This window comes from Triturus cristatus, chromosome 4_1, assembly GCF_964204655.1.
Source record: "Triturus cristatus chromosome 4_1, aTriCri1.1, whole genome shotgun sequence".
Classification (NCBI taxonomy): Eukaryota; Metazoa; Chordata; class Amphibia; order Caudata; family Salamandridae; genus Triturus; species Triturus cristatus.
This window is the reverse complement of record NC_140585.1, coordinates 846260641-846278387: the sequence shown is the minus strand read 5'-3', so window position 1 is coordinate 846278387 and position 17747 is coordinate 846260641. Positions and strand designations below refer to the sequence as shown.

The window sequence follows — 17747 nt, the reverse complement described above, 5'->3', positions numbered from 1 at the left end:
ACAGGGCTGTGAAATCCACAGTCTGGCAAAGTTCAGCTCCGGGATCCTGCACATTTAGCACATATTTGGCTCCTGGCTGCCTGATCTGAACAAGAAATGGGTCTGTGAGTCTGACCTTTGCTCAGCTTGACAGACGTTCTTCTATCTGGGAAAAAGACGGGGGGTGGCCCCTCAGCCCATATGGCTGGGCCGCTGCTGCTAGAAGGTAAATGGTAACATTTTCTGTGACATCTCACCACTTGGGTGGAGGCACTGAGGGACTTTGAAATGTGTGTGGAAGTTCCGTTCCACTACAAACCAGAAGTAAAGTATCCATGCTAAACAGAGCTTATGCAGCCATTGTCTCTGGGTCAGATTTGACCAGACAGATGGCTTTCAGAGTCATCCAATTCACATACTGTTGAATGGTGAATAGAATTATAATTTTCTTCAATTTAAAGGGAAACTGGGCTGACATCATAATTAATCTTCTGATGGACATTCCAGTAATGAAGATTACCATTAAGTAATCAGTAATCATGACATTAACTCTAAGTCCCTCTTTCTCATCCCAATCCTCAGTGGGAGTATGCCAAGCATGATCCGTGTGGGCCCACAACAACAGTAGCACAGAGCCTATAACTCAAAGACACTGAAGAAAACCACAGGAAATTAATGCATGAAGATATGACAGGAATCCCCAACCAAAGCACATACCACATATGACTAGACCCAAAAGCATGTAGCGCTTGATCAAGGGAAGCTGAGTACACGAGTCTAAAAACGGAGCACTAGTAGCCATAACCCTGACAGCAGCACATGCAAGCTCATCAATGCTAAAACCCCAAAATGGGAAGACAGCAATCGAAACCCCAAACCAGGAAGAAAGCAGCCAAGTGGAGGTCAAAGCAAGCAAGGACCACCAAGGAGGAGAACGTCAAGCTGCCCACCAACTTCTATCAGATAACCAAAGACAAAAGGGAAGCCGAAAGCCCAACAAACCCAGACTGATAATGCAAGCTTTGAGAATACTGACATACCAATGCAACAGCCCTAGAAACAAGGCAGAACTAAGAGCCAGGTAGGAGCCATCATAACAGTGAAAAACAGCAGAGGTGAAAGACAGGTGGAAATAAGGTGAGGCCCAGTAAGGTGAGGAAGAAACACTACAGTGAAAAAGTAAAAACTACCAAAGCAGGGAAAGGGAACACACCCAAACACCTGAAACCATAAGAAAACATCACCAAAGCCCAGGAGCCAGTTCCACATGAGAAAGGACTCCCCACCAGTCCATCAAGGTGGGAGTGAGAGAGCTGAGGCAAAGGAAGGAGCCTCCGACTTAAGAATGGCCAGAACTAGACAACATCAGCCAGAACAGTGGATCTGCTGATGAACAAACCTACCAGAAGCAAGCGACCTGTGAGGAGCATTTCACAAAAAGAGATCATCAGCTTTCCTAAGCATGGACCAGGCACTGAAGGTCAGGATAGCCAGTCAGGACCACTAAGACACACCAGATCAGACCCTGCCAAGAGTCAAGGGGGGCAAGTCAGTAAACACCATCTGCAGAATTGCATTCAGACAAATGCCTGGGCAGCAAACACAGAATAATCAAACCAAGGTCACAGTTCCACCAGCTCTCACCAAATTGGCAGACGTAAGGGTTGAAAAGAAGGATGGAATCATTAGCAGCACCCCCAGAAATAGCACAGAAATGACAAAGGACCACTAGAAAGAAGGTTTCATAAAGGCCAGGGGGCACAGCAGTCCCTATGTTAGAGCTAGGAAAAACCAGAATGGCCACAAAAGTGTAAGCTTGTCCACACACAGTGACCTCCGTAGAAAGAGCAACAATTGCCTAAAGTTCTGCATTGGCTGGGAAGAGGTAGTGGCCAACAAAAGGGAGAGCTAGCCTCCAAATTCCTATATATAGGCCATTAACCCCCCGGCAAAGCACTAGCCTGCACAACTAAGGCCATGTTGAGATGACGAGAGCGCTAAGCCGAATGACTGCAACCATCCAACAGGACCAGGTGCTAAGGAAATAAGAACAGGGAGACATTTTAATTCTCATGAAAGCCATAATCCAGTCACACAGGACTCAAGGTTCACAGCTCCTACTATTAAATAAGGCAGACAATCAGAAACAGTATGACAAAAATACTAGCCTGGAACCATACAAAAAAGTGATGAATTGAATGAATTAATCTGAGTCATTTATAATTACTCCTGGTCGTTCCTACTCCATCATTTTCCCCATAATGCAACTTCAGATTTGACCCAGCCAAATGCAAATCAGCCTTGGCCCTACTCCAATAGGAACAGTCCCACCCAAACTACCAAAATGGCATGCCCAGACATGAGTTATGTGCTCACTGTGCCAGTAGAACCAAGCTGCACCTGACTGAAGGTGTCCAAATAGGCTACAATTGGTCTTTTGCTGCTTGTGTTCCATATCGGAGAGGACCTGTCCTGGGAGTCTAGGCTGGAATGTTCCTATTTGAGACCAAATAATGCTGATTTGCATATGGCTGGGACTAATCTAGGGTGTCTTGGGATGCAGCCTTGAGTAATTAACAGTACCTGAGATTAATTCAAGTATTCCATCGATCCCTTTCTATATTCTTCTAGCCTGGAGATATTTGAAGAGAAAACGCCAGGTAAGGTTACGGTTTTACCTAGATATAGGTTGGTGGAGTGTTAGAACAGCACACTGGTTGCTCGAAGGTGAATCGTTTATGGTCTTCACACGGGATATTACGACTAGTTGTTAACGGAGCGAGGAACCTTTTTCCTGTTATCGCATCGGGGTTTGATTGAAATTCGAGATGGCATTTGGAATCACACAATATACTAAAAATCTAGAGACTTAGAGATCATAAGCTATAGCTTGGACCAATGTTGGTCTTGCATACTTTGCAGTCGGCTTGCGGTGGGACTTTTGGAATAAGTTACGCTTTATAGTAGGTACGGGGAGAATGAGCCTAGACCCTGTTTTCATCTCTGATAGGAAGTGTCGTCTTGAACAATACGATTACACTACAGAATGTCCGGACCTTGACATGTGTATTTCTTATCTCCATAGAGAAGTGTTTGAACACGAACACCTCCCTGTTAATTCTGTGGAATCCCTCGTTTCTACCTTTGAACTTAGAACCCCTTGTGGGCCGGAATTACAACCACAATTAAAGTAGGTTTGGCCATATTTTAGCTTGAAAATTGCTTACTGAACTTATGGTTGGATCATTATCTGATATTATTTCAATTTTATTGTATTTCCCCGGTTTTAACAGAATTTTCAAGAATACAAAGAGAGGTAAATACTCCACCTCGCCACTTTGGGTGTTATTTATTCAGTCACGTTTTGTTTAACGATGACATGGCGTTTACCTCCCACGACGGCGATAATGTTATCATTAATTCGCACAACCAGTAGTTCACCAAGCAATCACGTAGTATCACAATCGGGCCTTTTCTCTCTCCATGTGTTTGGTTTGCTTCGAAGACTTTTTGCTCATCATTCCCCTTATGGGTTCCTATCTTTCTTTTGGAAATTTACTTTTCCAGCACGCAATTATTCACTGTGTTTGGGATCACAATTCCAAACGTAATGTTGATTACTGTGGATTTTAATTACTGTATTAACTTTCACGGTATGAGCTGGCATCTTTCTGTTTATTTGCACAGCCTTGAGGAAGTCGTGGGAGTACACTCCCGATGCGACGAAACACGTGTTGGCTGTGAATGGCTGTAATCTCGATACTTCACCAGAACTCGTCTTAATAAAGAAGACAAGAAGAAGATTGTACTCTGTTATTTGAATTTCTTTATGTACTCATATTTTATGTATGAATTTGACAACGACACATTTATTATTCACGTGTGCTGAGGCTTCAGCAATAAGTAACGTTAAGCTCCGGCTTACATCTGTAGAGTGTGTGGTGTCTCTACGCCTTTCAGCACCGTCGTATTAGAGAACTAATAATACTTGTGCACTTTCTCTGTAGCGCCATATACCTATGACACATACCACAGACCTGCTAAACAAGCTTTTTCAATAGGTGGCTGCACGGAGAACACCATGCCTACCAATATGGGAGATAGACCGAATAGGGACAAAGAGGCCGAGGATCTGTTTAACAACATCGCTAGCAATACACCCCTGAGCACACTATCGCAGGGTGGTTCTACTACCAAGAAGGAAGGCCTAAGGGAGAAATTCGTTAGGCTAGAAAAATTAAAGAAAAATGAACTCTCACGGTGGTGGGATGCTGCCACCTTAAAACAGTATATAAAACTAAAAAGGATTCCTAGGGGTTTGAGGTCACAAATCCTGCCTACTTATGAGGATTTGGAAGTAGACTTAATGAACGAATGGGAAAAGGAACTGTGTAACAACTCTAACAAATTAATGAACATATTGATAGAGAACTGTGAGACGAAAGCCACACAACTGCAGAGAGACATAGACACGTTGGAGTCCGAGATTAAGGAGCTGAATATACCAGAAGGCACCTTTAAGAATTACACTATCCTTAATGACATTATAGAAAGCCACGTAGCAGAGATAAAGATACGTAAGGCACGCAAGTTAAGAAGAGATGAGCGTGACTATTGCGAGGGGCGTATTTTCACCTTCGCCAAGAAATATGATCATCTTATACCCAGGGATACACAACAGACCCGAACTGAGAGTGGCTCACTAGGTTCTAGCTCCACCTCCCTCAATACGACACATACAAGTGGCAGTGAGGCAGAGGAATTGGGTAATGCCAGCAATACTGGTAGTAATTTTTTAGCGGAGGTAGCAAGAGTCAAGAGGGGGAACAAGGAGTACAGACGGGCACCTCAAGGAGAAAAACCAGGAGGGGGAAGAGAGGAGGAAAGAAAAGAGGACACGCCAGGGGTCAGGACCAGGTCCTGGAACCAGAGGAGATAGATAACGTGAACATCATTAATTTAAGTGACACACAACTGTCTCAGGATGCTATATCAGTACTAACCAGAGGAATGAATTTTTGTCCGAGAGTTACTGGTGATATTTGTGATGTAAAAATAGATCTGTTCAAATTTGTCAGACGTATTAAACTTAAGAAGCATTTTGAATCCACGAATATTGTTAATAAACGTGTGAGCAAACATTTGGGCATGTCTACACTTAGTGAAAATTCAATACAAGACGTCTTAGACACCAGACTCCTCTTGTCATTAACGGAATGCGAAGACGAAGCCACAACTACAGATGCTATTTTGAGAGATTTAAACATCACCACAGACTATAACATCTCTAGCAACCTTAGAGAAAAGTCCAAATGGACCCCTACACTGACCGCTGGCAACAATGTTGATATATTCCATAAATTAGTATTAGCGGACCTAGATAAACATGAAGACAGCAAAACAGTCACCCACTCAACACATGACAATCTAACTAGAAAGGAACGCAATGCACTGAAAGACTTGAGTAATAATTATGACCTTACTATACGCGAGGCTGACAAAGGGGGCAACATGGTGGTCATGCGTAGCTTAGACTACAATAAAGAGATCAGATCACAACTTGCAGACCCGAAATGCTATGAGCCACTAAGTACAAATCCAATTTGAGTCCTTACAGATCACATAAACACGCAACTCAGGCGTTGGCATGGGCTAGGTTTAATTGACGATGACAAACTGATATTTCTGAAAGTGGATAGACCGAGGTTCCCATGCTTATACACTTTACCTAAAATCCACAAGACTTGTCCTTTTCCCCCTGGCAGACCCATTATATCGGGCATTGGGGGTCCAACAGAAAAAATCTCGGAGTATGTTGACACATTTCTGAAACCCATGGTGGTCAACCTTCCTTCTTATATCAGGGATACAAAACACATTCTGAGTACCTTAGCTGATTTCACTTGGGAAGATGGGATGATCATGGTAACCTTGGATGTCACAGCGCTGTACACCAGCATTAAGAGAGAGGCAGGGATGATGGCGGTAAGAAGAATGTTATATAATAGATCAGCTACCACTTGGGAGCATACTGAAATGCTTATGGAAATGGTGACACTGCTACTAGATAATAATGTATTCCTATTTCAAGGTGACTGGTACAGACAGAAGCAGGGTGTTGCAATGGGCTCCAGATTTTCTCCTTCGTATGCTAATCTCTTTATGGGATGGTTCGAAGCGACGATGATCTGGGGCCCATTGGGCACCAATTGGAATGATTCAATATTATACTGGGGAAGGTATATTGATGATTGTTTTATGATTTGGACAGGGTCCCAAACACGACTCACTGGATTCATAGAACATCTTAATCACAATGACCAAAATATCCACTTCACCTCTGAACAGAGTAAGAATAAAATTTCCTTTCTAGATGTGGAATTTTATGTGGAGGACGGATGCTTGCAGAGCAGACTATTCAGGAAAGCAACATCATGTAATTCGGTACTCCATGCATCCAGCTCACATCCACCACATCAAATTCGGTCAATCCCATATGGAGAACTAGTTAGGGTGAGACGAAATTGTAGCACTGACACTGACTTTGAAACACATAAGAGGAGTACCCTTAAGAGATTTAAAAATCGTGGGTACACTCAGGAGGTCCTGAGGAGGGCCGAGCGGAGAATTGACTCAGTTACTAGGGTAGATACTCTGAAAGACAAAACAGTAACAAACAAACAGGATAATAAGATAAGACTGGTTACCAACTATAACGACTGGTCTGGGATCTTGAGACGAAGTCTCACCAAGCATTGGCATCTACTGAAGGCTGACAGATCACTTAACGATTACATCAGTAACAAACCAGACATAACTTTTAAAAGGGGCATCTCACTTAGAAATATTTTGAGTCCGAGCTATCCTACACCCAGGAACACAGACAATTGGTTGACCACGTACTCATGTGGTTTTTCCGGTTGTGGTAAATGCACAGCTTGCAAATGGGCACACGCTAGAATCACTGAATTTGGAGGCCCTGGTGGCAAATCTTACAAAATCAGGACCAACATCACTTGCCTCACCAAATTCGTGATTTATGTTATAGAGTGCAAATGTGGGAAAAAATACATTGGCAGTACCATCAGGCCACTACGCGATAGGATCGGAGAACACATGAGAGCAGTTAAGAATGGGGATATGAGATACCCTATAGCTGCTCATATGTCTTTCTGCCCCAAACAAACAACTATGAAACGCTTCGAATACTATGGGATTGACTACATACCCAGACACCCCCGGGGTGGCAATAGGGAACTGACACTGAGACGCAAGGAGGCACTATGGATTCTAAAAATGAGGAGTACTGAATGTGGTTTGAACATCGACCATGAGCTCCATTACTTCTTGGGCAGATAGACGGAACTGATCACCAATGCTAAACAGTTGAGACTATAAACATGACACATGATTATACTACCAAAATGTCGCACTGTGTATTTCAGTTTAAATGAGTTAACAATGAATGTGGCGCACAAGGTTACCTTTCTATCTACTTCACTCTTGAATATTTTAGTATATACTACGTTTAACTCAATGATGTATTGTTTACATTTACGGAGCAATTCGATGCTAACTGTGTCACGCTAAGTTTAGACTAATAATTACTTAACCAGGATTCTAAATGTCTATGTTCACTTTGTGTGTGTACTTCCGGACGCAGGGATGTGTCAATACCCTTTGTTCTTTGTTTTACATGTTTAATAATTTTGAACATAGTTGAACATTTCACGTCTGAAATCGCACTTTGAACTTATAATTTGTTGACCTTACTTGTGGAGAGACCTAAGGACACTCACCTTAAGAAATTATATCAACCGGCACGAATATAGCCGACTCACGCACACATCACGTCCACAATCGGTTTAAAATAATAATCGTAATCGCTTTTGAACTTCTTTACAGGCCAAGTGATGCCTCATAGATCTTAACTGGTGATTTTAATTGAGGACCACCGAAACGACAATATCTGACACCTCACGTGATCAGGGCAACATCCAACACCTCACTTGATTAGGGTGCATATATACTACCAATTGAATCCGCTCATTATCCAAATATGTTAATTATTATTTATGGTTGGGACCGAATTCATTCTGATCATTATTAGAATTGTAGTGATTAAGCAGTGATAAGCCTGGATCCCTATTCGAGGGATGGAAGGCAGTAGAATAACGCAGAGTCTTTTCACTATGTTAATTGTAGTGACGCATATGCTGACGAGCGAACCCGGATATATTCCCGGTCTGACTCCTGTCACGTGATACGAACACACGGAAGACGGGTTGCCATACTCGGCGGACCCGGGTCTTGCGCTTAGTGGACCAATGTGAGAACGAGGGCACGATATTTGAAGAGAAAACGCCAGGTAAGGTTACGGTTTTACCTAGATATAGGTTGGTGGAGTGTTAGAACAGCACACTGGTTGCTCGAAGGTGAATCGTTTATGGTCTTCACACGGGATATTACGACTAGTTGTTAACGGAGCGAGGAACCTTTTTCCTGTTATCGCATCGGGGTTTGATTGAAATTCGAGATGGCAATTGGAATCACACAATATACTAAAAATCTAGAGACTTAGAGATCATAAGCTATAGCTTGGACCAATGTTGGTCTTGCATACTTTGCAGTCGACTTGCAGTGGGACTTTTGGAATAAGTTACGCTTTATAGTAGGTACGGGGAGAATGAGCCTAGACCCTGTTTTCATCTCTGATAGGAAGTGTCGTCTTGAACAATACGATTACACTACAGAATGTCCGGACCTTGACATGTGTATTTCTTATCTCCATAGAGAAGTGTTTGAACACGAACACCTCCCTGTTAATTCTGTGGAATCCCTCATTTCTACCTTTGAACTTAGAACCCCTTGTGGGCCGGAATTACAACCACAATTAAAGTAGGTTTGGCCATATTTTAGCTTGAAAATTGCTTACTGAACTTACGGTTGGATCATTATCTGATATTATTTCAATTTTATTGTATTTCCCCGGTTTTAACAGAATTTTCAAGAATACAAAGAGAGGTAAATACTCCACCTCGGCACTTTGGGTGTTATTTATTCAGTCACGTTTTGTTTAACGATGACATGGCGTTTACCTCCCACGACGGCGATAATGTTATCATTAATTCGCACAACCAGTAGTTCACCAAGCAATCACGTAGTATCACAATCGGGCCTTTTCTCTCTCCATGTGTTTGGTTTGCTTCGAAGACTTTTTGCTCATCATTCCCCTTATGGGTTCCTATCTTTCTTTTGGAAATTTACTTTTCCAGCACGCAATTATTCACTGTGTTTGGGATTACAATTCCAAACGTAATGTTGATTACTGTGGATTTTAATTACTGTATTAACTTTCACGGTATGAGCTGGCATCTTTCTGTTTATTTGCACAGCCTTGAGGAAGTCGTGGGAGTACACTCCCGATGCGACGAAACACGTGTTGGCTGTGAATGGCTGTAATCTCGATACTTCACCAGAACTCGTCTTAATAAAGAAGACAAGAAGAAGATTGTACTCTGTTATTTGAATTTCTTTATGTACTCATATTTTATGTATGAATTTGACGACACATATATTATTCACGTGTGCTGAGGCTTCAGCAATAAGTAACGTTAAGCTCCGGCTTACATCTGTAGAGTGTGTGGTGTCTCTACGCCTTTCAGCACCATCGTATTAGAGAACTAATAATACTTGTGCACTTTCTCTGTAGCGCCATATACCTATGACACATACCACAGACCTGCTAAACAAGCCTGCACAACTAAGGCCATGTTGAGATGACGAGAGCGCTAAGCCGAATGACTGCAACCATCCAACAGGACCAGGTGCTAAGGAAATAAGAACAGGGAGACATTTTAATTCTCATGAAAGCCATAATCCAGTCACACAGGACTCAAGGTTCACAGCTCCTACTATTAAATAAGGCAGACAATCAGAAACAGTATGACAAAAAGACTAGCCTGGAACCATACAAAAAAGTGATGAATTGAATGAATTAATCTGAGTCATTTATAATTACTCCTGGTCGTTCCTACTCCATCATTTTCCCCATAATGCAACTTCAGATTTGACCCAGCCAAATGCAAATCAGCCTTGGCCCTACTCCAATAGGAACAGTCCCACCCAAACTACCAAAATGGCATGCCCAGACATGAGTTATGTGCTCACTGTGCCAGTAGAACCAAGCTGCACCTGACTGAAGGTGTCCAAATAGGCTACAATTGGTCTTTTGCTGCTTGTGTTCCATATTGGAGAGGACCTGTCCTGGGAGTCTAGGCTGGAATGTTCCTATTTGAGACCAAATAATGCTGATTTGCATATGGCTGGGACTAATCTAGGGTGTCTTGGGATGCAGCCTTGAGTAATTAACAGTACCTGAGATTAATTCAAGTATTCCATCGATCCCTTTCTATATTCTTCTAGCCTGGAGGCGTGAGCATAGGATACTGAAGAGTTGCATCAAAGAGTCTACCTGCCACTCTGAGGAAAGAAACCATAGCGATATGAACCTATCAACTCCAACAAGGGGACCAGGCAGAAAGGATGACAGAACTCATGCCCTGGAGTCCAACTAACAATGCAAGCTGAAGGACAGATGACCAAGTGACAGAGGAGAGAAGAGCAAACCTAGCCAACCAATGCCAGCACATTCTAGAGCTTTAAGCCAAAGTAGTCACACCAAGACAGGCAATCAAAAGCCTACCCTAACAAGCAAGATTCCGCTGGATGAAGGACGTCCAACAACATGTGGGGAAGGGAACATGTTACATTACAACCCAGGCACAGGAGACCATAAATACCTGAGGGTCCCTGCAATACTAGGACACAGCTGCATGGAAGTGACAAAAAAGGAGCCACAACTAATCATCGCAAAGTACAGAAAGTACCAGTGGTAAAGCCATGGCAGAGCCCACAAGAACTGAAAGGCATCCAAAAACTTTGCATAGAAACCAAGACGGTGGCCAAACCTGCAGACCATAAAGGGCACTTACCCATCTGCCAGTACAGTCACACGTACAGCAGCTGAAATAACGGCACCTGGGACCAGGAGAAAAAGAAGACCAAACCAATCACCAAGGAGGTTCGGGTGCTCTGAGCAGCAGAAGCCTAATGGCACACGAGCCATACCACTGCCCAGTCATATCAAACGGGAATGATAAAGCACAGGCAACTGCAGGAGCCATGGGAACAGGCATTCTAAAAAAGAAAACCCTGCTAGAGCCCCCACAATTGGAGACAACTGCACAGCATGAAAACCAAATGGAGCAGAGCCTACAGACTCAAGGCACATTAACCTTGCACAGCAGATCCAAAGGGGCTGCTTTCACATCTCTCCCAACTCCCTGCCACCATAGGTTAGAAGTGGACCCAGGGAAAGGATGAATGGGACAAGAAAGAAACAGAGACAGTAAATATTTGCTCAATGCCTCATTGCGTAGCGCAGCTCAATCTGGACTGTAGCAGCAATCATATCTAAAGAGAGGAGAAGATTTGTTGTTCTGCTCTGGTATGAACTTTAAGGTTTAGCTTCTGTTCTTGTATAAAGTAAAGCTGGTGACGATCTCTGCATTTTCAACTCTCTTGTGGAATGAAACTCAACATATCCTCATGGCTGGAATACAGTTAAAGTTCATATAATAAAAGAGAACAACTCCCTGGGCTGCTACACATATTTTGCCAAAGAGAACTACCTTCATGATTATGCGATAACATTATCTGGTTATGATTATGCTTAACGTAGCTGGTTCATAAATGTAACAAAGAAAGCATTCATTATTGTGTATAACTCACGTATCAACCTTCATGTATTCGTTTAAAGCAACGCGTGCTATAGTGAAGATATAAAGTTAGTGAGATATGAGGCTCCTACTCCTCTCGTAGGAATAGTGCAATGGCCATATACAATTCATAACTTTAATGGAAGAGTCCTACAAGTGCAAAGTAAGAGTTTGTAATCCAAATGGATGAATCCAATTGAGACAAACAAGGGGACAAGCAAATCCCCTGCTGCAGAGATGGAGTTCAACCCCCAGGCAAGGACAGATAGAAGCATCCCAGGTCCATAGTCAGAGAGCAGAGCAAATCCACACATGCCAACCAGGACCATGAAAAATGGACACCTATAACCCCCAGTACTGCACAGCTCATCCAAGGCCTGACCAGGGAGGAAGAACTCACCACAGTAACCTCCACGAGTTCAGTGTCCATCATCAAACAGCCATATATGGCACATACAGCAGCATGAAACACCAAGAAAAGTACAGGCTGCAGGAACACCTTACCTGTCTCAAGGCCTCCTGTCACCAGTAAAGCCTCCACTGAGCCAGTGAATCCAAAAGAACATATCAGGCCATGCCACAGTGCCTCTTCTTCAATATTTACACAAACACAGACGAGATGCGAGCCTACTGAAAGAAATCTAAACCCAAAAAAACAAGTACAACATGTGCAAGAAAATGCATCCAATTTGAAGTTCTCTGGAGCCCAAAGATGTAAGGATAACCCAAGGGACCAGAAAGCTAACTCATTAAGCCCAGGAATATCCTAACGGCATTCCTGTACGAAAAAAGGAACATGTGGGAGCAGACCTCATCAACTATTGATTCTCACCACAACGAGGGTCAAATGGAACCACTGGGCACTGTACGCCAAATTAATCCTCCAAATCATCAAAACAGAGCTCATTCATATAGTATACTGATGCAAAATCAAGCGCCTGCTCAACATAAGCCCAGAACAAAGTCATTAGTTCCCTAAAATAATATCCTGCATAGTGCCTAAACTACCCTGAAGCCTGGTAGGGAGGAACGACGAGAGAGAGAGAGAGGGAGAGAGAGAGAGAGACAGAGAGAGAGAGAGAAAGAGAGAGAGAGAGAGAGAGAGAGAGGCTGGATTTCTGTGTTGCAAATAGAGGCAGGAAACAAAAGGAGGAGGATGGAAATGTTGACACATATATCACAGTCAATGGGGTGGACGAAGCCTATATTCTCAGCATTAACAAATTGGAATTTCTGTCTCAGAGGTGGAGTCATCTCATAAATATGAACTGGGACGAAGAAGAGGGACACAGAGGCAGGTAATAAGGGCAAGTTCATATCCCTGCAATCTCTCCAGGAAACACTTCCAAAAGAAGGTGTAGTTTCCAATTTACTCAACACACACTACATGAATTAGTTGCTACTGGGTAGCACCATGTTTAACTTATTTAAAAAGTATGCCTGCATGACTTCTTGCCTGACTCTTCCTCATACTTCATTCATATTTTTATCTGAGGTATAGCTTAAGCTTTACAACCACACAGGACAATCGAATTCAGTCAGTATTTCTTTATTCGATGATTAAAAAACATCATAAAAGCACACATATACAGACAGTTAAAAGTACAATTAAATCATTTTCCAGAAGCCTGACTACAACGACACATTAGTAAACATCACAATCGAATTGTTTAAAGTGATGCCTACATCATAGAGCGATCTTTGTGTTTGTGCTTGCTCCTGCACTGTCTTGACTAATGCAAGGCAGCCGAGGACGGACTGACAGACCCACGTAGACACAGCAGCCACAGCATGAGGCATAAAGATGTTGGCATTATGCGGTGTGTGCCAAAGAACAGCAGAAACCTGATTACAGCGCAAATCTGAAAGAAACGAGCCTGAGCCACTTTTCCGACCGGAGATGGTAGGGACAGACCAAAATCAGCTTCAACTCCTGGGTTCACAGTTGCTGAGAATGGAACTGGGCGGCCCTGGGGAAAAGGAACCTCTTGATGTCCCAGGGATCTGAGCTGGTTGAGACAGAAAGCTTCATTTCGATGTTTCAGACGGCACGCATCTCTCACACAGGAAGCAAGTGCTGGTAGCTTCCTAGGATGGCGGGGGTTTTTCCACTGGAACATTTCTAGCCTCCAGGAGGGAATTACAAATGCATTCCTCTCAGCGACCTTGAACGTTTCCAATTTTATACCTTTGCTGATTTCTGCCAGTAAGTATATTAGGCAACCCGTTTCTAACAAGCAGCTGAAAATAGTGAGACGCGCAGGCTGACCAACCCATTCAAAATGTTTTTCTGAGATCTCAACTGAAGGCTTCCCGCTTTTCCCTTTAAAGGGGAGGAGTCCTGCAGTTTCCTTAACACACTTAATCTTGCTTACTTTTCGCAGCTCACATAATTGAGAGCTGGTATTTGGCGACAATCACTGAAATGAGTGCCAACATATCTGATGATCTTTCACGCTGAGTAGAGGCAGGCTTCAAGCTGTACTTTCACCAGAAAGTGTAGTTCTGGTTGAGCAAAACATGCTTGAGTTTTTGTGTGTGCACGCTGACGTCGAGGCACCGTCCTCCTCTAGATGCTTATGCAGGTCTTTCCAAAAATACAATTCCTGGTCTGTGCCCGACCCTCGAAGCTCCCAGAAATAGAACAGCTATCAATATTTGGCACATTTTCCCCTTCGATCGATCCCTGCCAGAGCTAGGTTACCACATTTCATGGACTTCTAAGATGTTAAAAGCAGGTGTCCTGTACCACACTGGTAAAAACTGAGGACTTCTTAACCAAAGTGAACCCAGGGTAGATGGGCTTCATTTTCAAGCTATCCACAGAAGATAAGACACAAGGTGTATCTGCTCCTGAGAGAATACATGGCAGAGAGAGAGATCTGAATTTTAGTAGTGCACAGCAAGAGACCTATTTAACAATATTGTCTAAAACTAACATCAAAGAGACATTTTTCTGAAATCCACCAGTGAAAACGCCCAGTCTACATTTTTCTAGGGAGCACCATAGGATCTTGAGTGGAGTGGCAGGCGTAATGCGCATAGTTAGTGGTTAGCTTGATAAACTGGCATCGATCCAGTACTCCGGGGCCTATGTTGGTCATTCCAGTCTTCAACAGTTAAAATATATAGCCTTCCTAGGCATGAACTGCAGGACCACTGAGTTGGTCTGTTGGACCTATGTTTTGTATGCAGCAGCCCTGAGGTCACCTCTCAGGTTAACGTCAGGTTATATCACACTTCCCTATGACTTTGGAAACAATGAAGGAAATATTGACTAGGTTCCATAAACGATTTTGCTGTATCTCCATCATGGCTCTTGCCTCCTTGTGCCCTCTACCAGTGGTAGTGTTCATATAAGCAGTAACCTGTGCCCAGGGATAAACTACTGTGCAGATTCTATTAAATATCCCGTATCCTTTTATGCCTCCTAGCCGCGATAATTAAATTGGAGATGGGTAAGAAATATGAGTTATGGAGACTAGCTCTTAAATAAAGCTGCATATCTAAACTAGGCCTGGGCGATGAATTCCACAGCGCCGGTGGAGTTTTGCCCACTCCACATTACAATTGTAACGCGGAGTTCCGGCAAACACCGTCAACCGCAGCGTGGCAGATTTTTTCCCACACAAAGTTCACCACTGTTATGTTGATGAGCGCGAGTGAGAATTGGTGCCCCTAGCGTGATTTTTGCGGCTAGGACGGCACCCGGTGAGATTTTCTCAACGCAGGCAATCGCAGAGAGAAAGCTGCCACTCGAGTAGATAATCTACTCAAGCAGCAGCAAAGACGCAGCGCCCTTTGGCACGCGGTGTGCTGCAGTTCCTGCTGATTTTGCAGCACAGACTGAGCTCCCAGGGCTAAAACTCAGTGGGACGTGCCAATTATGCCCACTCGCGGAACTCCACAGAATCTTGCGGAGTTTTATGTAACACCACGGAATTCATCGGAGTGAAATTCCAGGAGTTCTGCCCTTCTATAGTCTGAACCATTGCAACGGGATCTGTGAAGTCATTCAGAAGGTGTCAACGCAGAAGCAACTAGTTCTAAGACGAAGGGATCAGTCCAGAATGCCGTGAGTACTTCTCCATTAATCATTTTGCTGAAAGCTCACAGACTATAATCACAGAAGTGCCCTCCAGCCTGCCGCTAAAAAGAAAAAAGTGTTCGATTCCCATGAGAAACTCTCATAGTGTCCAGGGACCTGTGGTGTGTGACTGGCGAGGGGTGGGAGGGGGTGGTTCAAACAGCTCTTTGATTCAGTGTCCCATATAAATACAGTGCTCCGTCACCACATCTATGCAAAATTAATGGTCTAGTCCATGCACATGCGCTTTGTAGTTTTTATGATCCTTCGGCGGGCCTCTTAATGACAGCTAAACACCCTAAATAAGCCATTTTGAAAATCGGTGCTTTCTGTCGGCAGGTCTCTCCAGGTGGACAGCTTCTCTCTCACGCTGCGTCTGCGCCCACAGTCTGTTATTTTATTTAATGGGTTGTTAAGAGCGGGGCAGGAAAGATTCTGTCAATCGCAGGAGAGCAGCCCCCAGTTACAAGCGAAACAGTGTTTTTTTCTCGCTTTCATGGCAGCATCAGGTTAGCTGGCATCTCAAGCCGGTGGGAAAATTGAATTGTAAAAGGAGGAGAAATCATTTAAATGTTACACACAAATATTTTTGCAGCACCCAGGCCAGGAAGAGTCAACGAGCGTACTCCTGAAGTATGTTTGAGTGCGAGGTGTACTTTCTTTTATGCGAGTTTTGTATTCGAAAACTTCTTTCTCCATATGTGTCTTTCGTCGACATTCAAATGCTGTCATCACGTTTGGACGATTCATTTTACTGACCCCTACATGAACACGATAATTGAATGCATTTTGTACCATTATGATCCATTCCTAAAAGCTTTCGGTGCATGCATATAAGGAAACCAAAGATCACCACATCCAGTATTTTGCTGGCCCAGGATCACACAGTATGGTGAAGAGTGTAGGCAAAGATTAGCACTCAGGTTAATCAACAGCATAACAGCTATTTATTTCAGAATTTTACCTCCAAATCAGATAGAAAATATGCACTCAGAATATGAGATTTTTCTCTGTCCTTCCCTCAAAAGTTGTCTGTGTTATAGAGTGTTTTAAGTGGGACTGTGTGTGCACTGCTGTGTTTGATCCACATACCTGCTTCATCTTTGTCCCCACCATTGAGGCGCTGGTATCAATCACAAATACAACATTCTTTGGCAGCGGCGGGAGATCCTTGGGTGCGAAGAAATGCACAAAGAAGCCATTCACCACCTATAGAGGAAAGAAGAATAAATACCTCCATGAAAGTGATTGTCTTAATTATTTTTATATTGTTTAAGTTTGAGTTTTTATCAAGTTAAAGGTGTTAGTTTACACCAAAGGATTCAGCTGCAGTGGCGGCTCCTCCACTAAGGCGGAGGAGCGTCGCCCCACTGCTCGTTGAGCAGTGGAAAATACAAAATAAAATGATAATAACAAGAAGTTATTATCATTTTATTTTCCATTGCAACGCGGGGCGGGGCTGGCTGATCCAGAGGGAGCAGGAGTGACTTGAACTCCCTCCCTACGTGCGCATGGCGCTTTGACCGGCCCTCTAGGGCCGGCCAAGCAGACTTCCGTAGTTGGTATGTTCTCCATTGGGCTGTGTTGCGCAGCCCCATGGAGACCATGCCCAGCCTCCCCAGGGACTGCCTGAGTAGCCAAACAGGCCAATCAGACCAATCGCGACGCTGCTCCTGCAGCATTGTGATTGGCTGGCAGATTTGGAAGCCTGGGTGATTCCGGTGCAGGCTGCACGCAGCAGCCGGGAAGACAAGGAGAGACGTGCGGCGGATGCGGCAGCAAAGCAGGTAAGTTTATTTATTTTTTCATCCCGACCCGCCCGACCACCCCCGTTTGGAGGCAGCCGCCACTGTTTAACTGTCCTGGAAGGTGACAAATGAGAAGGATCAAAAAATTCAATT

At 43.6% G+C, this 17747-nt stretch overlaps 1 protein-coding gene across 1 annotated transcript in view; it reads right to left on the bottom strand.

Moving 5' to 3' along the window:
* Positions 1–17747, bottom strand: part of ITIH5 (inter-alpha-trypsin inhibitor heavy chain 5) — a 296926-nt gene that overhangs the window by 112998 nt on the left and 166181 nt on the right. Inside the window, exon 7 of the mRNA XM_085653539.1 lies at positions 16939–17055. Within this exon, the coding sequence (XP_085509665.1) occupies positions 16939–17055 (117 nt within the window). The remainder of the gene's footprint in view (positions 1–16938; positions 17056–17747) is intronic.